This window comes from Muntiacus reevesi, chromosome 7 (assembly GCF_963930625.1).
Source record: "Muntiacus reevesi chromosome 7, mMunRee1.1, whole genome shotgun sequence".
Taxonomy (NCBI): domain Eukaryota; kingdom Metazoa; phylum Chordata; class Mammalia; order Artiodactyla; family Cervidae; genus Muntiacus; species Muntiacus reevesi.
In genome coordinates, this window is record NC_089255.1 from 73,471,049 (window position 1) to 73,497,098 (window position 26,050).

The 26,050-nt window shown below is 40.7% G+C and overlaps 1 protein-coding gene across 1 annotated transcript in view; it reads left to right on the top strand.

The window, feature by feature from the left end:
• Positions 1-26,050, top strand: part of LOC136172079 (uncharacterized) — a 44,103-nt gene that overhangs the window by 2,368 nt on the left and 15,685 nt on the right. The window contains 3 exon segments of the mRNA XM_065941194.1: positions 344-574; positions 1,055-1,324; positions 25,598-26,049. Of these exon segments, the coding sequence (XP_065797266.1) occupies positions 344-574; positions 1,055-1,324; positions 25,598-26,049 (953 nt within the window).

A 26,050-nucleotide genomic window follows, 5' to 3' on the forward strand; every position in this document is an offset into this window, starting at 1 on the left:
ACGGTCGGGAAATTCCTAGAGAATATACAGGTTTTTCCTTGGAAAACGTCTATTAGCACAATGAACCCGGAGCTTACAGGCACAAACTCATTAGTTAATACGCCAGTCTCTTGAATGAAAATATTTAGTCAAAACATGAAATGTCTGTTTCCAGTAATTTTCGGGGTGGGGGGCGGATTAGGGAGTGTCTTTTATTGTTCTCAATAGTACTGTTTTCCCACCGTTGGATTTCAAACATTAGATCAGGCTATTAAATCACACTTGGAGAGAAGAGGCACTTACCTTCCGTGTGCACACCAGCCTAGCAATCGCTAACCCGCGGCACGTGCTTTCCCCGGACTAGTTCTGTGCCCCGCACGCGGCTGGGGCACCCCGCAAACGGAGAGCGAGCGCACCCCGCGCAGCCCAGACCCAAACGCCCGCCTGCACCCGCAGCATCGGATGCCAGCCGCAGCCCAGGATGGTCCCCCTATGGTCGGGCTCCCGCCGCCCCTTATCTGCTCTGCAAGTTTCCAGAGGCGTCTCTCGAAGCCTCCGCGCTCGCAGCGGCCTAGCAGCAGGGGCCGGGGAGTGGGTATCCGAAGGGCCAGCAGTCCGACACACTGCAAAGATCACAAACGACTTAACTAGGAGCCGCTCCTTCCTCTTAAAGACGCGAGGCGGCGGGGGTGGGGAGGGGTGGAGATGCCGAGAGCCCACGTGACCACCTAGCCTGCGGCCAGGAGATCGCAGGAGGACCCGGGCTGCCCGCCTCGCTATCCACGCTCACCTGAGCGAAGTGGGAAGCCCCCAGGGCAGGGGCTGTCACCGTCCACGCCTCACTGTCACTCTCAGGGGCTACCAGGCACACACGGCGCCCCTCCCCTGTCTAGGATTCGGGAGATCTGGGGCGCGGGCCTGCGATTGTGCATTCCTAACAGGTGATGCCGAAAACTGAAACTGCCGGGCTGGGGGCCTCGCATTGACGGACGACTCCCCAGACTCTGAGCCACGTTGAGTCCGAGAGGAGCTGTATGCTTCGGTGTCATTAAATAAAGAACTCTGCCTCTTTAAGCGAGGCGTTGGATTTGCCCAGTCCCCAGCGGCAAGTGCCCTCGGAGAGGCGAAGCCTCGCGGCACGGGTCGGGAGGTGGAGGGTGGGGGTTCTCATCTCTCAAGGGCTGGCTGGGAAGGCCGTCTCGCCCTAGAGCAAGATCCCGGGAAGCTCCTTAAGCTCACCTACTGCAAGGAACCCCAGGGGATCCGGGGCGGAGAAGTGGTACTGTGCTTCTCTGCGGAGGCGGCCCCGGTCCCCGGCGGCGCCTCGGTCAAACTCTCTCCGCAGGCGAGCGCCCCCTGGTGGTAGTTCCAGTTTCCCAAGTCTGCACGGTCCCCTGCACGCTTCTCACCCACCCAACCCGGCAGTATCCCACAGTATAGACTAGTAGATTTAAGTCATTAATATCTATACCCGTGGCAAACGGACACGGTTCTTGATGCAGTTGCAGCTCCAGATTTCAGATGCAGGAAGACCAAAGGGGCATATGGAAGGAAACTTTTGCAGACTTAAGTGCTGGGGTTTAACCAAAAATAACCTAGAGGGATGCTAGTGTGCCCTGGGCTTGTAAGAGTCAAGTCCACAGGTGGTGGAGACACGCTCCAAATATGGAGAGTCACCTACTTTATAAACAATAGTTATCAAAAATTTGTACTCTCCCCACCTCCAAGTTTCATTGAAAGTTGGACTCCTGGATTCTCTCAAATTGTAGGGCAGAGTTTCCTGGTCATTGAGGCTGAGAAGTTTAGACAGGAGAGTGTATAGCTGGCAAGATCCACCCTGTGGAGGATGGCAGAAGACAAAATGCTTATCTTTGCCAGCCTTTGCTCCCCTGTTCCTTTTCCTAGGTATTTCTCCAGTACCTAATACCCATGTGCTTTTTCCTTCATTTCACTTGAAGGAGAAAATTTTAAAGGATGGTTTTGTTTTGTTTTTTTAAAAAATCAGTTCCATTTTTAGTACTTGTCAACAGATATCCCAGAATGAAAATTGTTATGAAGGAATTCCAGTCATGCATGGGCCAATGAGGAGACAAAGATTATGGAACAGCTAAGAAAACTGACATCTATTAAGTATCTGCATCATGCCAGAAAGTGTGTTAAGTGCTTGCACAGCATCTCATTTAATCCTCATTGACCCCACTTCTCAGATGGGGTAACAGAGAGAGGCCCACAGAGCTTATATCAGCTACCTGAAGTCATGCATAGTAAGAAAAGAACCCAGTAGCAACAATGCTTTCATAAACAGCTACCACTTATTGGGCATTTAGCCATGCTCCACCTTCTATGGGCTTCCCTCGTGAAGAATCCGCCTGCAAGGTAGGAGACCTGGGTTGGGTCCCTGGGATAGGAAGAGCCCCTGGAGAAGGGAACAGCTACCCACTCCAGTATTCTGGCCTGGACAATTCCATGGACTGTGTAGTCCATGGGGTCGCAAAGAGTTGGACTTGACCAAGCGACTTTCACTTTTCACTTTCTATACATATTATTTCATTCTACAACAAGCCTCTGTGTCAACTCTGTTATTAATTAGCCCCATTTTATGATTGAGCAAATGGCCAGTCAATGGCTGAGAAGAACTTGAATCCAGGCCAGTGAGAGCTCAAGACTGTTTTCATCTGCACCATGGCTGCAATCAATTGGAAATAAAGATGGCTTGAATGTCAGAACATTGTATCTCCTGCAGACAAGCCCCACCTTAAAGCCTCCTGCCACCTGTGAAAAAAGCTTCTGCTCAACTCAGGGAACTAGAGCTCCCTGTTTGCTGTGATGCTTCCTTCAGAAGTCATTCCACTCACCAGAACAACATGTTCTCTTTTTAAAGACCCTCAAACACCCACAGAAGCTGTTTATCACTCAAGGAAACCTCACTGCAGGAAATATTAAGCAAAGAGAATGAATGGGAGTGAGGACATTTCCTTCTGACTCACCCTGTGGATCAACAAAGATAATGGTACCTTAGGGATGGAAACTTGCCTAGCTGAATGCAGTGAGTGGGCAAGGTGACTATTCCAACTCCCCCTGAACTAAGGCTAAAACCAAGAAGGGATTCTTGAAACAGTTAATACCATTAGTGAGGCCAAATAACACCTGAAATCGAGCGCTGTGGACGTACCTTTTTTCAGCAGGGTCTTTCACTTCCACTTCACCTATGACCTACCTAAGGAAGCACCCACATGGAACGACATAGAAAAGCTTTTCCCTCTCCCAAATATCCTACGATAAGGACTGAAAGCCTCACCATTCAATCCTCCTTTGGGGTTAAAGCTCTGAATTGGTATAATTCAGTTGTATAAGATGTATAATATTAATTTTACTAGCATTTATAAATACATTCATGAGATGAGCTTGCAAGATGAGCTAAATGTCACCTGGAAAATCAAAGGATGTCAGAGTAAGACTCGGTGCATTTTGCTGTAGGAAAAAGGGAAGCATGTCCAATGGGAAGCATCTCCCTCATCTTCTCATCTCAGCCCTTCTCTGTCTGGAGAAGCCAAGGGCCTAAGTAAAGTGAAGACTGTGAAAGTCCAGCAGAACATGCACACTGCCTCCCCTAGCGCTCAGCCTCCTTGTCAGTACTGTCTGCACTGTGACTGCACCATGCCCGTCTTGTATCTCCAGCACCCCCCACCACGGCAGCATCCTGCCCATGGTACCCACTTAAAACAACCCAGGCATTCAACAAATACTTCGTGAAGGCTTCAACTTGGAAAGATCAGAGGTAAAGGGGAGAGATTTTCTATAGCAAAGAAACTACCAAGGGGCTAAAGAAATAAATGCTGTTGAAGACAAGAAAGCAAAAGCTGATGTGCAAAAGTGTAAAGGGGAAGGAGAATTACAGATGACCTGAAGAGTGTCATGCTACAGAATGGTGTGGGATCATTACTCTTTCTCTTCTCAGCCTGAGGGCAGGTGGGAGGATTTAGACTCTGGGATGTTCTTATGTGTTCCAAAGTATAACAGGATCAGGTACCTTCATATTACATGGGTATAAATTGCTCTGTTTTAAGAGGATCCAAGAGATGAAACCCTAAAGTGATGAAATTAATAAAAGAGAAGGGAAAGGTTCATTGCACCAGCAATAACACTTTTATTTGATGGCGACAAATTGGGATGGTGGTGTTACTAATGCAATGTACTAGAGGTTACCTCAGCTGCTCATAAATCAGGGTTTGTAAAATAGAACTTGATATTTGAAAGCTGAATTTGGACAGAGCTCTTCAGGATTAGGTCTTCTGTAGAAATTAAAGTGAACCTAATATTTATGCCATCTTTCTATTTCTAGCCCCAATACAATGGGCAGGCCTACACAAACTGGCTCACTTTATTTCATTTAATCCAGATAACATCCCTGTGGCCATCTCTGCTCCCTATGGAGAAAATGAGGCAGAGTATTTTGGTAGGATCACCCAAGTGCATATGACAGAGTGAAAGTTCCAGCTCTGTGTCATCTATCTACCATCTACCTGCTAATCCCTCGCTTTCTCCTGTTATCCTGTGATGCTTTTCATATTTGTTGTAGAAACTGGGGGATATTTGTCCTGAAGAGCCTGGATATTGCTGAATGAATTTTTGCCAAGTTCTTCTCTAGGCCTGACCACCTGTGTGCATATTTACATAACTTTATTCCTTATTGACATGTATTTGACTAGAGCCTCTAGTAAGGTGACCGAGGATATAAGCTGCAAGATAGACCTAACCTAATGCCTGGGCACCCAGACCACAGAACAACGTTACTCTGACCCACAGTTGAAATGAACCACCTGGCAGTCAGCATGTATAGCCAACTCCTGACAAGTCATCCTTATTTTTTTCAGTCTTGGTCTTTGACATTTGCAAATATACAGGTAAAATAACTTTTTGTCCTGTCTTCTTCTGGAAGGTACTTAAATTTCACACAAATCTCTCGCAGACCTTGAGTTTCTAGTTTTTTATCCACTGAAACCAAACAATGTGAAGAATATACGTTCCTGACCTCAGCCCCAATTCTGATTTGAAGAAATCCCATCTTGAGCTAGAAAAGTAGCTAGCCCCTGGAGGTTACTGGCATGAATTTGAAAACCCAGCTGAGAAAGAACATCTTGAAGAACTGTTAGAAATGGTGGGAAATTGTAATGTGCAATTTCACAAATGACTCAAATGCAATTCCAGAAATGCAACTTCCTTACCTCTTTTGGCATAGAATAACATATTATTAATAACAGGTCTGCCAGTGTAATATTCCCAGAAATAAGGTCAAAAAAGAGATAGGTTATAGACATACATGGCTTAAGAAGCCACAGATTCTAATAAAACTGTCTGATTCCCTAGAGTTTAGAATTTTAAAAAAAACTAATTTTGTTTTTTTATTTCTTATAAATGTATTTGACATGTTCAAATTCTTTGTTCATATCATGGGAAGTTACTAGAAATGTCTCACATTGTCCTTTAGACCCACATCAATGAACACTCCAGTGATGCACATTGCAATGGTGGCTTTTATAAAACTACAGATCCTGTCTTTTGTGTACAGAGAGAAGGTGTTTCTTTCATATATGTTACTTACTACTTGATCTGATGAGCCTAATGGGAGAAAGGAATGGTCTTCTCCAGTATTCAATCTCCTCCTTTGCTGGGAATTACAGCCAGGAAAAAATTTTCTCCAAATAGTTCATACAGCTTCTGAGGTCTTGTCAGTGTTGTCCAATGTACTAGAATTCTTGCATCCCCACCCCCAACCTTTTTCCTCTTCTTTCTACAGGTCTACACTTTCCCCCCTATCCATCCAGGCAGTTTTACTCACTTGTCTCTCCTTCAGATTCTGCTCATGTCCAGGCCATAGGATTCCTCAGCCTGTTCCCACCCACTCTTCCAGCCACAGCTTACTAAGAACTGCTCCCCTAGGATAACAGATTACAGATTGCTTTTACAGTTAATAGTAGCCCCTGGTGCAAAGCAGGAGACCCAGGTTTGATCCCTGGGTCGGGAAGATCCCCTGGAGAAGGGAATAGCAACCCACTCCAGCATTCTTGCTTGGAAAATCCCATGAACAGAGAAGTCTGGCGGGCTACAGTTGGTGGATTCACAAAGAGTTGACTGAGCAACTAACACTTTCACTGTCACTTTACAGTTAATAGATCACGTAGGTGTCCACGTAATGCTTCAGTTTCACACCAGCTCTGAAACAATGATTTTATCTTCATTTTGCAGATAAAGAAATTAAAGTGAGTCCGCCAGGTTTATAGTTACAGGAACCCCGGTCACCTGACACATCACATAGGTCCATACATGCCTCCCGTCAGCAGATTCATTTCCCACATTCCAAGCACTGGAGTCTCTGAATGTACTCCATGCTGCTACTGGCGTCTCTAGACTTAGGTCAGTCTGACCCCTTCCCTTCCCTCTGCCCTTCCCACTCTGTATCAGTCTAAAATTCCATTCAAGGAAGAGAACATCACTGACAGCTTCTTTAGTGTTTTTTCACCTTAAAATTACTCTGACACTCGAGATTACATTTATTCTTGCATAAAACACTTTTTTTTTAGAATACTTCTTGACCTTATGCATTTGTATCATTGTGAAAATGCCCCATTAACGCTGAAGAACAAGTGCTTTAACAGCCTGCCTGAAACACAAAGGCATGTGAAGGTGTTTGCTCTCAGATGGTGGGAATGAAGGAGGAGATGGAGGAGGCTGTGATTACCACTTATTCAGCAATTTCTTGTAAACCCTCTATCTGCACTATTTCATTTAATCCTTAAAACAATCTCACAAGGTAGGTATGACTGATGTTCCCATTTAACAGATGAGAAGACTAAGGCTCAGAAAGTTTAAGTAACATGCCCAATTATCATACAGCTAGTAAAGTAAGGACAGAGAGTTGAAATGAGATCTGCTTTAGTCTAATGCCTATTCTCTCTGAACTGCTGACCTCCCTAAGGCTTTATACTCTACTTAAGGAGGATGAGGTGGTTGGATGGCATCACTGATTCAATGGACATTTACTTGAGCAAACTCCAGGAGATAGTGGAGGACAGGGAAGCCTGGTGTGCTGCAGTCCATGGGTCACAAAGAGTCGGACACGAGTTAGAGATTGAAAAACAAGTAGAGAAGACAAATGCCTAAGAAATGACCTATGAGAACTATTATGAATGATAAATGGCAAACGAATGGTGGAAACCGGGAGTTTTGTGGACATTCAGAGGATGAGAATACTCTTCCCTGAGTGCTTGAGTTCCTCTTAGGGAGAGATTTACATTAACCCCCTGCCCCCAGAATTCATGACCAGAGCTCACTGAGTTTTAGACACTTAGGGCACTGATCTCCCCTTGGGTCTCCTCCAAATTCTGCAGGTGCCCAGGCCCAACTCTGCAAGCTTCCCTCAGAATCCCTCATTATTCTGCTCTGGCCTCTGGCATCTGCATTCAGGACTCCCAGAGACAGGAGAGTCAGCACGAAGGCGCCTGTGTGGGCAGGCCACAAGAGCCCACAGCAGGATGGAGTCCAGGTTTGGGGTCAGTGGGTCCTGGGTTGGGTTTTCAGCCTAACCACTTCCAGTCGTTTGCCCTTGAACACTTTCCTGGCCTCTTTGATCTTCCTCTGTAAAATGGGAAGAACATATTAAGAATCGATTCCACAGGTTTGTTGAATGCATGAAAAGGAAGGATGAGTTGTAACATGCCTGACACCTGGTAAATTCCCAATAACTGACAGCTTTAAAACAACAGAGCTGTCTTTCGAACAAAGGACTTCTTGGATATAAGGGAACCCAGGCCTAGGAAAGTGCAAGGAGCAAGTTTCCTGATATGAGATGTATAGGCTCAGAGGGTGGAGGAGTAGTACAGAAATTACATGCCTACCTGGAGTTAGTCCTAGAACTCTGAATACATCTCTTCAGGCAAGCCCCATTGTGAAGGAAGTCAGAGAAAGACCTACTGACGGGTGACCAAAAGAGCAGACTAATTGAGAACATTATTTCCCCACCTTCCTGTATCCTCAGGGTTACCTGGGTCACTTGTTTAAAATGCAGATCCCCAGCAGGGGTCCAAGATGGCAGGTAGGAAGACCCTGAGCTCACTTCCTCCCAGAGCCGTGTAAAATCTACACCTACATGTAGAGCAGTTCCTCCTGACGAAGACCTGAGGGCCGACTGGACAGCAATTGCACGCAGAAGAACCCCACAGTAACCAGGAGAAGAGGTGGAGACACAGGAATACCCTCTTCACACGGCAGCCTACAGTGGGGAGGGATGCTGCTGAGGGACCCAAACATAAACGGGCCAGTCCTGTGACACAGCAAAACACTGTCCGTTTACAGCGCACCTAGACTGTACTAGAAGGAAATCAATGACTAAGCCTAGAACTTCTGCTGAATAGGCAGGGAACTGCTGCAGCCGTCTCTGGGGTCAGAGGCGCTGGCAAGTGCCATTGTTTAGGTTCCCCCAGGAACCCCTCATGCCTGCTCCAGCTCCAGATGTCCTACTAAGGCAGTCTTGGGTGTGGTGTGCCCCAGTACCGTCCCAGGTCTGTGCTCACACCAGTTCTAGAAATGCTCTTAAGATGGCCTCAGTGTGGCTCTTCCCAGGGACTTCTCTGAGCTGTGCCCACTCCAGCCCCAGCTGGTCTGTTAAAGCCACCAGGATAGATCACATAGGTCACAAAACAAGCTTCAATAATTTTTTTTCAAATTTTTATTTCGAAGTACCTATTGATGTCATACAGAGATAAAACCTTTTTCTGATAACCTTGCTGCTGCTACTGCTAAGTCACTTCAGTCGTGTCCGACTCTGTGCGACCCCATCCCTGGGATTCTCCAGGCAAGAACACTGGAGTGGGTTGCCATTTCCTTCTCCAATGCATAAAAGTGAAAAGTGAAAGTGAAGTCGCTCAGTCCTGTCTGACTCTTTGCGACCCCATGGACTGCAGCCTACCAGGCTCCTCCAACCATGGGATTTTCCAGGCAAGAGTACCAGAGTGGGGTGCCATTGCCTTCTCCTCTAATAACCTTAGATCCTTACTAAATTCACTTTTTAAAAAAATTTTTATTTATTTATTTATTATTTGGGGTTGACCTGGGCGTTTATTGCTGCACATGGGCTTTCTCTAGTTGTGGTGAGTGGGGGCTCCTCTCTAATTTTGGAATGAGGGATTCTCATTGCATTGGTTTCTCTTGTTGAAGAACACAGGCTCTAGCCACGGGCTCAATAGCTGTGGCTCACAGGTTCCAGAGCATGGGCTCAGTAGTCATAGCGCACAGGCTTAGTTGCCCCTCAGCATGTGGAATCTCTCCAGACAAGGGATTGAACCCGTGTGCCCTGCATTGGCATTACCACTGGACCACCAGGGAAGCCCAAGTTTCAATCATTTTTAGAAGACTGAAATCACATCAAGCATTTTTTATGACCACAACAGTATGAAACTATAAAGCAATTACAAGAAGAAAACTGGAAAAAAACACAAACGTGGAGACTAAACAACAATGCTACTAAACAATCAATGGGCCACTGAAAAAAACAAAGAGAAAATGAAAAAAATTCCTGAAGACAAGTGAACATGGAAACACAACTTTCCAAAATCTATGGGACACAGCAAAAGTAGCTCTAAGAAGTTCACAGTGATACAGACCTACCTCAATAAACAAGAAAAATCTCAAATAAACAACCTAAATTCACATTTAAAGAATTAGAAAAAGATCAAGCAAAGTCCAAAGTTGGTTGGAACAAGGAAATCATAAACAGCATGCCAGAAATAAATGAAATAGAGACTAAAATTTTAAAATAAAATAGAAGATCAATGAAACTAAGAAATGGTTCTTTGAAAAGATAAACAAATTTGACAACTCTTTAGCCAGATTCACTGAGGAAAAAAAGAGAAAGGACCCAAATAAATAAAATTGTAAATGAAAGAGGAAAATTTATAATATCACAGAAATATAAAAGATCATAAGAGAATATTATGAACTACTATATGCCAACAGATCAGAAAATCTATAAGAAACGGATAAATTCACCAAAACATACAATCTTCCAAGACTGAACAAGGAAGAAATATAAAATCTGAATAGACAAATAACTAGTAATAAAATTGAATCAGTAATTTAAAAAATTCCCCCAAAACAAAAGTTCAGCTCCAGATGGCTTACAGGTGAATTCTACCAAACATTTAAAAAAGAGTCAATATCTGTTTTTCTCAAACAAGTCCAAAAAATTGAAGAGGAAGGGACATTTCCAAAGTTATTTTACAAGACTGGCATTACTCTGATACCAAAACCAGACAAAGATACCATATACAAAAAAGAAAATTACAGGCTAATATCATTGATGAACATAACTGAAAAAAAATAATCAACAAAAGATTAGCAAACTGAATTCAATAATACATTAACAGGATCATACAGCAAATTGAATTCAATAATACATTAAAAGGATCATACACATGATCAAGAGGGATTCAGTCCAGGGAGACAAGGATGGCTTAAAATCCATAAATCAATCAATGTAACACAGCACATTAACAAAATGGATAAAAATCATATGATTACCTCAATAGATACAGAAAAAGTACTTAACAAAATTCAACATTGATTTATGAGAAAAACTTTCAACAAAGTGGGTACAGAGGGAACATACTTCAACATAATAAAGGCCATCTATTACAAACCCTCAGCTAACATTATGCTCAGTGGTGGAAAACTGACACCATTTCCTCTAAAATCAGGAACAAGGATGCCTACTTTCACGACTTTTATTCAACATAGTATTGGAAGTCCTAGCCACAGCATTTAGGCAAGAAAAACAAAAGTTATCCAAACTGGAAAAGAAGAAGTAAAGCTGTTACTATTTGCAAATGCTATTATATGTAGAAAACCTCAAAGATTCCACCAAAACAAACAAAAAAACTATTCAAACTAACAAATGAATTCAGTAAAATTGTAGGATACAAAATTCATACATAGGAATCTGTTGCATTTCTATACACTAACAACAAACCATCAGAAAGAGAAGTAAGGTAAACAATCCTATTTATTACACAACTGCATCAAAAATAATAAAATACTTAGGAATAAATTTAACCAAGAAGGTAAAAATCCTGTACTCTGAAAACGATAAGATTCTGAGGAAAGAAATTGAAGACAACACAAATAAATATAAAGATACACTGTGCTCATGAATTGGAAGAATCAATACCACCTAAATACCAACACTACTCAAAGTAATCTATCAATTCAATGCAATCTATATAAAAATATCCATGACATTTTTGACAAAACTAGAACAAATAATCCTAAAATGTGTATGGAACCACAAAAGACCCGATTGCCAAAGCAACACTGAGAAAGAATAATAAAACTGGATATATCATCTGCCAGACTTGAAACTATGCTATGAAGCTACAGTAATCAAGTGTATGGTACTGGAACAAAATAGAACCCAGGGATTTCCCTGGCAGTTCAGCATTTGCGAATCTATGCTTCCACTGTGGGGGCATATTCAATGTGGGGGGGTGGTTCAATCCCTAGTCAGGGAACTGGGATCCCACATGCCATGTGGTGTGGCACACACACAAAAAAAAGCCCGGAAATAAACCCATGCTCATATGGTCAATTAATCTTTAACAAAAAAGGCAAGAAAATACAGTGAGGAAAAGACAAATAAATGGTGCTGGGAAAACTAGACAGCTACTGCAAAAGAATGAAACTGGACCACTTGATAACATCAAATACAAAAATAAACTGCAAATGGATTGAAGACTTAAACATAAGACTGAAACTATAAAACTCCTAGAAGTAAAAGTTGGCAGTGACATCTTTGACATCTGTCTCAGCAATATTTTTTGGATACGTCTCCTCAGGCAAAGACAACATAAAAATCAAAAAATGGGACTACGTGAAACTGAAAAGTTTTTGCACAGTGAAAGGAACTTCCAACAAAATGACAAGGCAACCTACTGAATGTGAGAAGATATTTTCCAATGATATACCCAGTAAGGGGCCAATTAAAATATATGAAGATCTCATACAACTCAATATCCAAAAAGCATCTCATTTGAAAAATGGGTAGAGCACCTGAATAGACATTTTTTCCAAAGAAGACATACAAAAGGCCAACAGGAACATGAAAAGGTGCTCAACATCACTAATCATCAGAGAAATGCAAATTAAAACTACAATGAGAAGCCACCTCATACCTGTCGAAATGGCTATTATCAATAAGATAAGAAGCAAAAGTGTTGACAAGGAAGTGGAGAAAAGGGAACCCTTGTGTACTGTTGGTAGGAATGCAAACTGGTGCAGCCACTATGGAAAAGAGTATGGAGATTCCTCAAAAAGTTAAAAATAAAATTACCATATGATTCAGCAATTCCACTTTTGAGTATTTATCCAAAGAAAATGAAAATACTAATTTAAAAAGATATGTGTTAAAAAAAAAAAAAGATATGTGTACCCCTATGTTCACTGCAGCACTATTTATAGTAGGCAAGACATGGAAATGTGCAAACAACTGAAATGTCCATCAATAGATGAATGGATAAAGAAAATGTGTTATATATATACACACATACACATGAATATTAGTCAACCATTTAAAAAAAAGTGAAATCTTGCCATATAGAGCAACATGAATTGTTCTAGAGGATATTATATTAAGTGAAATAAGTTTACAGAAAAACAAATACTATATGACCTCACATGTGGAATCTAAAAAACAAAACAAATGAACAAAACAGAAATAAACTCATAGATACAGAAAACAAACTGATGATTGCCAGAAGGATGGGGTTTGGGGAGTCAGATGAAATCCAGTGGAGGAAATTAAAAGATACAAATTCCCAGCTATAAAATAAATGTTATGGGATGTAATGTACACATAGTGAACATTTAGTCAATAATATTGTGGCAACTCTGTATGGTGACAAATGGTAACTAAACTACAGCGGTGATCATTTCATAATGCATAAAAGTATTGAGTCACTATGCTGTATGCCTGACACTAACACAATATTGTTTGTTAATATAAATCAATTAAAAATTTAAAGGAAAATGCAGACTTACAGGTCCCTCCTTCCCGGCAGACTCTAAACCAGGAGCTCTGGGACAGGTCCTGGAAATGTGTATTTTCCACAAGCTACTGGGTGATTTTATAATCTAGGGTGTTTGGGGAACATCACTTTGAAGTGTTCAAAGTGCTAATGTGTCCACTGTATAATATGTGATTTACTGTCCCTATTTTACAGGCAAAATAACTATGGTCCAACAAAGCACAGCAAGAAGTATGCAGGAGCCTGGTCACACTCAGGAGAGCTTATTGTTAAATGCGCAAGGAATTTGCAATTCAGTTGTTTAACCAGTAATAGCTTGAAATCAGCCTGGTGAGTAGTTACACTACAGATGTCTCTTGGTCAGAGAAACCGTTAGGGGTGCTCAGGTCTGTTTCCTTCAGAACTTGATTGACGTGGACGCTTCTTGACTATTCTATGGTTTTTGGCTCCTGGCTCACTTTGAATATTATCTTTTTCTCTAGGGAACCTATAAACATTATTACAAACAAGTGGGACTGTTTTTTTGAGAACTGGTTTACTAGGACAGCACTGAGCAAAGGTGATGAATTTGTCTTGCTGTTAGTAACTGAACAGAACTCACCTATGTTCTCCCTCCTAGTATTATGCTTTCTCCTCCTGCAATTGACTTCCTTTATCATCCCAGATTGTACAGTCCTGGGTAGCTTTATTAAGAGCTAAGAACTCTACAAAGGAACACCTGCTGTAGAGTTGGTTCAGATTTTCAAGTTAGAGAATCTACATGTTGGCTTTACACAACAGGTTCATGTCTCCCTCTAATGGATGGGAAAGAATAAGACAAGTTAGATTTCTACTTGTTTCTATTTGTTGTTAGATCAGAAGACTTCTATGGTTTGTCTTTGTCATGCTCAATTCATGTAACATGAAACAACCTATAGTTATGGGATGTAATGAATAATGCTTATTCAGTTAGTTCCAAGAGTGGCATGAAGGTGTCCTTTTGTTTTCATTCACTCAATATTTATCATTTATGTGCCAGATGTTGAGGTATAAAGATATGAATAACACCATGCAATGGCAAAAAAACGACTGAGAAAATGTGCTGTATATTGAGATAGAAAGATTGCTGATACATTAAGGGGAAAAATCAGAGGACAGAATGGTATGAATAATACGCTACCACTTGTTTAAAAAGGGAGAAGAAAGAATACACGCACACAGACACACGGTCACATGAATTATTTCCCAAAAGATGTTAAAAAAACTATTAACATTACTTGGTTTCCTCCTAGAAGAGTAACAGTGTATCTAGAAAACAGAGGTAAGAGAGTTTTCACTGTATTTCTTTTACATATTTAACACTATAAGTCATGTGAAGATATTTCCTAATCAAAACGAAACACTGAAAAGACAGAAATAAATGAGGCAGGTCCTGTGTTCAGTTACTTGGGAGAAAATTCACATACACATAAAACAGAGGGAAGATCACCAGAGGCCAGGTCAAGGAGGACTTGCTATGGCAAGCTAAAGAGCTTTCACTCTGCTTTGGAGACAAGGAACTATTCAAAGACTTTAGCAGGAAAGTAAAAAGTAGATTCACATTTTAAAGTGTCATCCTGGTGGTTAATGTTGAGGGAAGATTCAATGAAGTCTAGGCTAGAGCAAAATAGAATCAGACTCCTTTTTGGTAATTTTCCTGCTTCAAAGCCTGTTATCTAGGGTCAGAATGTCTGGACGGTAAGAATAGAAATAGGCTTGGATGAGTTTAGGTTAAAGAAAATTCACGGAGTCTTTACTCAAATGAATTATTGGAAAGGAGAGTAAATTACCCAATAACTGTAATTTACTTAGAATGTGCTAGGCATTCCAGCAAATACTTATCAAATGACACCTCATTCGTCCTCAGGATAATCCTATGAAATAGGTCCTACTTTATTCTGCTAAATTTTACAAGTGATATTACTGAGGCTCAAGCAGATTAATCAGCTTGTCCAAGGTTAGATAGCGAAAAAGTGTCAGATGGATTTGAGCTCATCTGTCTGAAGCCCGTGTTTTCAAGTATCAGCATAACAAGGCCCTCTCTTAGTTATTCTACAGAAAGCCTAATTCCCTCTCACTGTCAAACCTGACTTCCAACATTCTCCCCTTCATTCCACCACTAGGCAAAACGGCTGAAAAGGCAGTTAGACTTTCTCATCTTCTTTCCCAACTCTATCTCATCTCCCCTCATCTTCATCTCATCTCCCTTCATCTCCACCCATCTCCCCTGTCTCCATCACACCTCCCCTCACCTCCTCCCAGTTCCCCTAACTCCATGACAGCTCCCTTCATCTCTCTCTCTCTCAGTTCCACTATATTCTGTGGTTCTTCCTCTCTGTTGTCCTGGAAACCCAGATCCTCTCTGATGCTTTCCCAAAATCAAGAAGTACAAATATGCTAAAAGATAGACAAGAGTTAAAATTTAAGATAAAGTTCCAAGGGTGGAATTTTATGCATCCTTCAGCACTGAGCAGAACTAGGTGAGGATGAGGAAGTCAGCCAGGCCCCTTGCAGGTCAATGCATACACAAAAGTCTTTCCAGGTGCCTCTTAAGCCACTCCAGTGGCTCCTCAGCCCCTGTGAGTCTTTCTTGGAAAGGGAAAGTGTATAGACTGATCTCCAAGAGATTCCTTCTCCCTCTCACCCAGTTTTCAATAACAAAAACAAGAGGGAGGAAAGGAAGAAGAGGAGATTAGCCAGGGTTGACTCAGATCAGATGTTTCCACAGCGACCACAGGAATAGCTCCAAGACCTTAAAGAAGCCCTCCTTGAGGCTGTCCCTAACATCTTCAGGACCTCAAACATACAAACGAAGGCTCATATGCCACAGTTTAAATTTTTAAATGTGATAAGTAAGCTAAAGAATTGTTAAATAAAATGTATTCTATCATACAAATATATTTTGCAAATACACCTCTGAAATGACAAAATTGAAAACTATATGTAAAAGTGTGGTTTACTAGGACTGGAAGCTGGCAAAATATCAAAAATGAAAAATACCGTTGGTAACTTCATAGGGATTGCATTGAATCTATAGATTGCTTTGGGTAGAATAGCCATTTTGACAATATTGATTCTTCCAATCCATGAACACGGTATGTTTCTCCATCTGTTTGTGTCCTCTTTGATTTCTTTCATCAATGTTTTATAGTTTTCTGTGTATAGGTCTTTTGTTTCTTTAGGTAGATATACTCCTAAGTATTTTATTCTTTTTGTTGCAATGGTGAATGGTATTGTTTCCTTAATTTCTCTTTCTGTTTATTCATTGTTAGTATATAGGAATGCAAGGGATTTCTGTGTGTTAATTTTATATCCTGCAACTTTACTATATTCATTGATTAGCTCTAGTAATTTTCTGGAAGAGTCTTTAGGGTTTTCTATGTAGAGGATCATGTCATCTGCAAACAGCGAGAGTTTCACTTCTTCTTTTCCTATCTGGATTCCTTTTACTTCTTTTTCTGCTCTGATTGCTGTGGCCAAAACTTCTTTGTATGGAAATACAAAAAACCTCGAATAGCCAAAGTAATCTTGAGAAAGAAGAATGGAACTGGAGGAATCACCCTGCCTGACTTCAGACTCTACTACAAAGCCACAGTCATCAAGACAGTATGGTACTGGCACAGACAGAAATATAGATCAATGGAACAGAATAGAAAGCCCAGAGATAAATCCACGAACCTATGGACACCTTATCTTTGACAAAGGAGGCAAGGATATACAATGGAAAAAAGACAACCTCTTTAACAAGTGGTGCTGGGAAAACTGGTCAACCACTTGTAAAAGAATGAAACTAGAACACTTTCTAACACCATACACAAAAATAAACTCAAAATGGATTAAAGATCTAAATGTAAGACCAGAAACTATAAAACTCCTAGAGGAGAACATAGGCAAAACACTCTCCGACATAAATCACAGCAAGATCTTCTATGACCCACCTCCCAGAATATTGGAAATAAAAGCAAAAATAAACAAATGGGACCTAATGAAAATTAAAAGCTTTTGCACAACAAAGGAAACTATAAGTAAGGTGAAAAGACAGCCCTCAGATTGGGAGAAAATAATAGCAAATGAGGAAACAGACAAAGGATTAATCTCAAAAATATACAAGCAACTCCTGAACCTCAATTCCAGAAAAATAAGTGACCCAATCAAAAAATGGGCCAAAGAACTAAACAGACATTTCTCCAAAGAAGACATACAGATGGCTAACAAACACATGAAAAGATGCTCAACATCACTCATTATCAGAGAAATGCAAATCAAAACCACAATGAGGTACCATTACACGCCAGTCAGGATGGCTGCTATCCAAAAGTCTACAAGCAATAAATGCTGGAGAGGGTGTGGAGAAAAGGGAACCCTCTTACACAGTTGGTGGGAATGCAAACTAGTACAGCCACTATGGAAAACAGTGTGGAGATTTCTTAAAAAACTGGAAATAGAACTACCATATGACCCAGCAATACCACTTCTGGGCATACACACTGAGGAATCCAGATCTGAAAGAGACACGTGCACCCCAATGTTCATCGCAGCACTGTTTATAATAGCCAGGACATGGAAGCAACCTAGATGCCCATCAGCAGATGAATGGATAAGGAAGCTATGGTACATATACACCATGGAATATTACTCAGCCATTAAAAAGAATTCATTTGAATCAGTTCTAATGAGATGGATGAAACTGGAGCACATTATACAGAGTGAAGTAAGCCAGAAAGATAAAGAACATTACAGTATACTAACACATATATACGGAATTTAGAAAGATGGTAACGATGGCCCTATATGCAGGGCAGAAGAGACGCAGAAGTACAGAACAGACTTTTGAACTTTGTGGGAGAAGGTGAGGGTGGGATGTTTCGAAAGAACAGCATGTATATTATCTGTGGTGAAACAGACCACCAGCCCAGGTGGGATACATGAGTCAAGTGCTTGGGCCTGGTGGGCTGGGAAGACCCAGAGGAATCGGGTGGAGAGGGAGGTGGGATGGGGGACCGGGATGGGGAATACGTGTAACTCTATGGCTGATTCATATCAATGTATGACAAAACCCACTAAAAAATAAAAAATTAAAAAAATAAAAGTTGAAAAAAAATAAAAAATGACTGAAATCAATTATTATCATGCATGTGTAGGTTCAGTTGACAGGACAACAGTGACTGGATGCATAATAATATTTGATTGAATAATAATATGAAAACATGGGCTTCCCCAGGGGCTCAGATGGTAAAGAATCCACTTGTAATTGAACCTGGGTTCAATCCCTGGGTTGGGAAAATCCCCTGGAGGATTTGCACAGCAACCCACTCCAGTATTCTTGCCTGGAGAATCCCATAGACAGAGGAGCCTGGCGGGCTACAGTCCATGGGATCACAAAGGGTCAGACAATAATATGAAAACATGGACTTCCCCAGGGGCTCAGATGGTAAAGAATCCACTTGCAATTGAACCTGGGTTCAATCCCTGGGTTGGGAAAATCCCCTGGAGGATTTGCACAGCAACCCACTCCAGTATTCTTGCCTGGAGAATCCCATAGAGAGAGGAGCCTGGCGGGCTACAGTCCAAGGGGTCACAAAGAGTCAGACATGACTAAGTGACTAAGCACAGATTACAGATGAAAGCATACGTAATTCACAATTTTTTCCTAAAAGTTATGATTTTAGTCCTTTTGGGCTACTATAACAAAATATCACAGACTGAGTAGCTTATAAACAACAGAAATACATTCTCAGAATTAAAGAGGCTAGAAATTTAAGATGAGGGTATAAGCATGGTCAAGCCTTGGTGAGAGCCCTTTTCTGGCCGTCAGACTGCTGACTTCTCACTGTGTCCTCATATGGTGGAAGGGGTCTTTTTATAAGGATGTTAATCATACTCATGAAAGCTCTACCCTCAAGATCAATCACCTCCCAAAGGTTTCACCTCCTAAGACCATCACCTTGGGCATTAGATTTCAACATGAATTGGGGGGACATAAACATTGAGACCATAGCAGTTATATTTCTTACCTCTGTTTCAAAAATTCCTAATTATTTTGTTATAACTGAATTCATACACACACACACACACACATAATTGAATTTAAGCCTTAGCTGGTTTGAAAAAGAGTGGGACCAACAGGAGGGCTGTAAGAAACCTAGATTCAGCTTGCAAAGAATGCACACAGTGCCTGCTTATTCCGAGGGGCAAGGTGGAGGAAGCAGATTGTAAACCACCTAGCACTCTGGTCAGTTTCCCATGACTGCCCTAGTGCATGCCCCAGCCCATGCTGAGCGCCCATTCTGCCACCCCTTGTTCTGGGGCAGCTCCCCACTAGAGTGAAAGCTGCCGGTGCCAAGGAGCATGCTCATTTGTGGCAGTCAGAGCAGGCTTGGACCTGGTACTGTATCTGAAGCGGGTGAGGATGGCCATTACTGGCATTCACAGAAGCAGTGGATTGAGAATTGTCCCGAGAAATCAAAGAGGAAATCAGAAAACACCTTAAGACAAATGAAAATAAAAACACAGCTTTCCAAAATCTATGGGACACAGCAAAAATAGTTATAAGAAGAAAGTTCACAGTGATACAGGCCTACCTCAATAAACAACAAAAATCACAAATGAACAACCTAACATACTACCTAAAAAAAATGAGAAAAATTAGCCTCCAACTAATAAAAATAAATGGGAAAAAAATGAGAAAAGAGCAAGGCCTAAAGTTGGCAGAAGAAAAGAAATAATAAAGATCAGAGAGAACATGAATAAAATAGAGACCAAAAAAAAAAAAAAATAGAAAAGATTAAGGAAACCAAGAGCTGTTTTTTGAAAAGATAAACAAAATTGACAAGCCTTTAGCCAGGTTCATTAACACATTATTGATCAGAGATAGGCCACAGGCATCAGTTTCTGAAAAAATCCCTTGGTCAATAATGTGGTAAGAAAGAGGACTCAAACAAAATAAGAAATGAGAAATTACAACTGATATCACAGAGATATCAGTTGTAAGAGAATATCATGAAAAAAATAAAAGAAAACCTAGAAGAAACGGATAAATTCCTGGAAACAGGCAATGTCACTCAACAAGTCTAGGTATAGGGCAGTTGTAACTTTCATTCCAAATCAGAAACTCAATATCGTCATTGAGTCTGTTCTTTTCATTCTCTGTTCTGCCATCTTCAGTGTGCTTCACTTTGTCCTCAGGTCAGCTCTTCTCAGATTCTAGACAACAGCAGCAGGCCAAAGGTCACAATAAGACAGGACATTTGGTAGAAAAAAGGACTATCTCTACCCTCCATCTTTTTTTGAGAGCAAGGAAAAACTGAGTTTCTCCAGCACATTTCTCATGTCTCCTTAACCAAACTGGTTCAAATTCAGCCTCTAAGTCAATCACTGGCTAAGGGAAAAGGCCACTTTGACTAGCTTGTACCTATTGGGATTTATCTCTTCACTGAGCACAAGACTGCAAAGAAAGGGTGGCACCCTAACATATATGGGGCTGTCAGCTCAGTTGCTCAGTCGTGTCTGACTCTTTGCAACCCTATGGACTGCAGCACGCCAGACCTCCCTGTCCATCACCAACTCCTGGAGTTTACTCAAACTCATGTCCATTGAGTCAGGGATGCCATCCAACCATGTCATCCTCTGTCCTCCCCTTCTCCTCCCACCTTCAATCTTTCCCAGCATCAGGGTCTTTTCCAATGAGTCAGTTCATCACATCAGGTGGCCAAATTATTGGAGTTTCAGCTTCAGCATCAGTCCTTCCAATGAACACCCAGGACTGATCTCCTTTAGGATGGACTGGTTGGATCTCCTTGCAGTCCAAGGGACTCTCAAGAGTCTTCTCCAACACCACAGTTCAAAAGCATCAATTCTTCAGTGCTCAGCTTTCTTTATAGTTCAACTCTCACATCCATACATGACTACTGGAAAAACCATAGTTTTGACTAGACAGACCTTTGTTGGCAAAGTAATGTCTCTGCTTTTTAATATGCTGTCTAGGTTGGTCATAATTTTTCTTCCAAGGAGCAAGCATCTTTTAATTTCATGGCTGTGGTCACCATTTGCAGTGATTTTGGAGCCCAAAAAATAAAGTCTGTCACTGTTTCCACTGTTTGCCCATCTATTTGCCATGCAGTGATGGGGCCAGATGCCATGATCTTAGTTTTCTGAATGTTGAGTTTTAAGCTAACTTTTTCACTCTCCTCTTTCACTTTCATCAAGAGGCTCTTTAGTTCTTCACTTTCTGCCATAAGGGTGGTGTCATTCACATATCTGAAGTTATTATTTCTCCCGGCAATCTTGATTCCAGCTTGTGCTTCATCCAGCCCAGCGTATGGGACCATAGAAGAGAACAAAAAGGAAATGGCTATTGGGTATGAAACCAAAAGTATCTGCTACACTTAGAATATCAATTCCTTGAGGAGTCAGGGCTGCTTAGAATCCCTACATTTGAATGCAGCATAATAAAAGATGGAGTAACCTCAGTAAGTTTGTATCCAGTCAAGAGCTATTAAGGAAAATCCTAAAATAATAACAATAAAAAGACAGTAAGATGTTACAAGATGAAAATTAGCATCATGTATATTGCAACAGTATTTAGCATACAACTATCTCATATACAATTTTAAACACCTTGTTCTAAAGGCAAAATTATAGAAGAGTGAGGTTTGCCTTTTTCAAGAGATTCTGGGGAACTTAATACACACAGCACTTTCATTTGTACTAGCAAGGCTGAACAAAGCAGTATTACATATTTTTCTATCCTGCCTCTATCTTTAAAAGTCCGTATTGGATGCAACCAAAATGGCATATTGAGTTCAAAATCTCATTTACAGTGCATTCAAAATACTTAACAATTTAATCTGTTTGACCCACTTCCATGTCCATGTTCCTGGTCAATCTCTGTCAATTACCTAGTATGCCGTCTCTTCAAAATGACAAGAGGTTTTTTGGGGTTTTTTTTGGTATTAGATTTTTGCTCACAGTTCTCTAAAATCATTTCAACTTGCAGCTGTGCTTATTAGGAGAATGGGAGATGGCAAAATTACAGAGAAAGGACATTGACTTTAAAATAATTATGGGGAACTATTGACTTAGAGGGTGTTAAAGGATGCTAAAGAAAATTATATTAAAATGTATTAAAAGGAGAACTTATATTACTTTATAAAACTCTAACTTAAATTCATATTTGGGCCTCTTGACATTGCCAACTAGTATAACACTTTTGCTTTATGTTTTCAAAGTCAACATTTTTTCAAGGTTCTACATTCTCTACTACTCATTTACAATGATACAATCAGTGATGATGAACATTGACGGCATCAAGAAGTCTCGCAATTCTCTGTGAAACATACATACCAATTCTAGATGTAAGATAATGTATTGTTTATGAAAACACTGCTATAAAAGCTATGTGAACACAGAAGGGGAAATTATTAGCAAAAATAGAACATGGATTTTTTCAGAGGCCAGAACAGCCATATTTATTCCACAGAAAAAGGTGTGTGTGTGATTTGGTTACTCCCTCTGACTAAATTGGAAAGATTTTAAACACAGACTAACAATCTCAGAACACTTATTTCAGGTTACTGGACCAATCAATGTAAGTATGAGAAATGGATATGACATTCTTGTCAGGAAGAGTTGAAGGCATAAGTTTAATTATTAAAGTTGTTATCTTAGTGCACATTTATACTCAATTGTTTGCAGTGTTTCTCTTCTACTTATTCATTTATCTGTGAAATCAAATACAGGGTTGAGACATCTATAATTAACCAAAAGCAGATATGCCTGTAAACTGCCCTTGAAGAATTAAATGATCATATTTTATTTGTCAAATAAAGTTTTATGTACAAATATCTACTCACGAATGAAATTAGGGCAAACTTTTGCTATTATATAAATAGTTTGCTCTAAGTCAATACTTAAAACATTTCCACATGTTCAAAAGTCATATTCACCAAGCATCTTAGGCAACTGAATGTAATTAGGTTTGCCAAATGGACAACAATGATCTTATAGTAATGGTGACACTTTATCTTGTCAAAAATGATTTGGCCACAAATACCTTAGCAAGACAAACCACACAATAATATAAAAAACTTAAGATGGAAAAAAAAGAAAAACTTAAGATGGAAACTTTCACTCTAGGAAAGTAGAGTAGATATACTTTTTCCTATTCTTCCTGCTACTTAAATAAAACTACAACTCTGGACATTGTATATAAAACAAACCATAAGGAGACTCTAATAGATGGAGAGAATAAAACAGACCAACTAGGGACCTTGGACCCTGAGGAACAGCATATTTAGTTACCTGGGTTTTCTTTTATATCTCATATATCTCAGAATTGGAAAAGGAGGAGTCAGCTGCCCAGAAATGCCCACATCTAAAAAATAACAAGGGAATATTACTCTCTTAGTTCATTTGAGTTGATATAACAAAACACCACACTCTGGGTAGCAACATAATTTTATTTCTCATAGTTCTGGAGACTAGGAAGTCCACATTGGGTCCATATACAGTGGAAGGAGATAAGGTATCTCTCTGGAATCTCTTTTATAAGGGCACTAATCCAATTCATGAGTGTTCTTACCTCATGACCTAATCACCTCCCAAAGCCCCCACTTCCCAGTACCATTACATTTGGCGTTAGGGTTTCAACATATGATTTGGGAGTGGATGCAAACATTCACACCATAAACAACTCCACACACATAAAGTTGAAAACTTAGATGAAATGGATCAGTTCTTTGAATAACAAAACCCACACACAACTCATCAGATATGAAATAGATAATATAATGGCCCTATAAATATTAGGAAAACTGAATCAATAATTTAAACATCCCTCCCAAAAACCTTCTAGATCCAGATGACTTAACTGGAGAATTCTTGTTGTTGTTATTCAATTGCCCAGTTGTGTCTGACTCTTTGCGACCCCACGGACTACAGCACGCCAGGCCTCCCTGTCCCTCACCATCTCCCAGTTCATGTCCACTGATTGGTGATGCCACCCAGCCATCTCATCCTCTGACGCCCTCTTCTCCTTCTGCCCTCAGTCTTTGTCAGCATCAGGGACTTTTCCAATGAGTCATCTGTTCGCATCAGATGACCAAAATAGTGGAGTTTCAGCATCAGCCCTTCCAACAAGTATTCAGGGTTGATCTCCCTTAAGATTGACTGGTTTGATCTCTGTGCTGTCCAAGGAACTCTCAGGAGTCTTCTCTAGCACCACAATTTGAAGGCACCAATTCTTTAGTACTCTGCCTTCTTTACGGTCCAGCTCTCATAACTATACATGACCAATTGGAAGACCATAGCTTTGACTGTATATACGGACCTTTGTTAGCAGAGTAATAAACACACTGTCTAGGTTTGTCATAGCTTTCCTGCCAAGAAGCAAATGTCTTCTGATTTCATAGCTGCAGTCACCATTTGCTGTGATTTTAGAGCCCAAGAAGAGGAAATCTGTCACTACTTCCACTTTTCCCCTTCTATTTGCCATGAAGTAACGGGGCTGGATGCCATGATCCTAGTTGTTTTTAACATTCAGTTTTAAGCCAGCTCTTTCACTCTCCTTCTTCACCCTTATCAACAGGCTCTTTTTTTTTTTTTTCCAGCTATTATTCAATTTTTTTTTTTTTTAATTTTTCAGTGGGTTTTGTCATACATTGATATGAATCAGCCATAGAGTTACACGTATTCCCCATCCCGATCCCCCCTCCCACCTCCCTCTCCACCTGATTCCTCTGGGTCTTCCCAGCCCACCAGGCCCGAGCACTTGACTCATGTATCCCACCTGGGCTGGTGATCTGTTTCACCATAGATAATATACATGCTGTTCTCTCGAAACATCCCACCCTCACCTTCTCCCACAGAGTTCAAAAGTCTGTTCTGTACTTCTGTGTCTCTTTTTATGTTTTGCATATAGGGTTACCGTTACCATCTTTCTAAATTCCATATATATGTGTTAGTATGCTGTAATGTTCTTTATCTTTCTGGCTTACTTCACTCTGTATAATGTGCTCCAGTTTCATCCATCTCATTAGAACTGATTCAAATGAATTCTTTTTAACGGCATCAACAGGCTCTTTAATTCCTCTTTACTTTCTGCCATTAGAGCAGTATCATCTGCATATCTGAGGTTGTTGATGTTTCTCCCACCTATCTCGATTCCAGCCTGTAACTCATCCAGGCCGGCATTTCTCATGATGTGCTCAGCATATAGATTAAACAAACAGGGTGACAACAGACAGCCCTGTCGTACTCCTTTATCAAGTTTGAACCAATCAGTTGTTCCATACAGAGTTCTAACTCTTGTTTCTTCATCTGCATATAGGTTTCTCAAGAGACAGTAAGATGTTCTGATATTCCCATCTCTTTAAGAGTTTTCCACAGTTTATTATGATCCACACAGTCAAAGGCTTTGGCATAGTCAATGAAGCAGAGGTAGATGTTTTTCTGAGATTCCCTGGTTTTCTTTATGATCCAGCGAATGTTGGCAATTTGATCTCTGGTTCCTCTTCCTTTTATAAACCCAGTTTGGGAGGTTCGTGGATAATAAACTGAAGCAGTGCGTCATCCAGTACCTCACCAGTAACAGATGCGGCAAATATGTGGACACTGGAGTCTTAGCATCTGATCTACAAAGAATGTACAGTATAGACTATGGTCGAAGGAAAAGAAATGCCTTTAGGATTCAGGTGGAAAAAGTTTTTAGCATAATTAGTAGTGAGAAAGAACATAAGGATCTAGCAGACTTAGAAGATGAACATTTGGCCAAAAGAGCAAGACACGGTGAAGAGGATAATGAGTATGCTGAAAGCTATTCTGATGATTCAAGTATGGAAGATTACCCAGACCCACAGAATTCAAAAGATTCTTCTCTTCTGGAGAGTAACAAAAAAAGAAAAGGCAAGCTAAACAGCAAAGGAAGCAAAAAGAAGAAAGATCTCCAGGAAGTAGATGGGGAAATAGAAGCTATCCTGCAGAAG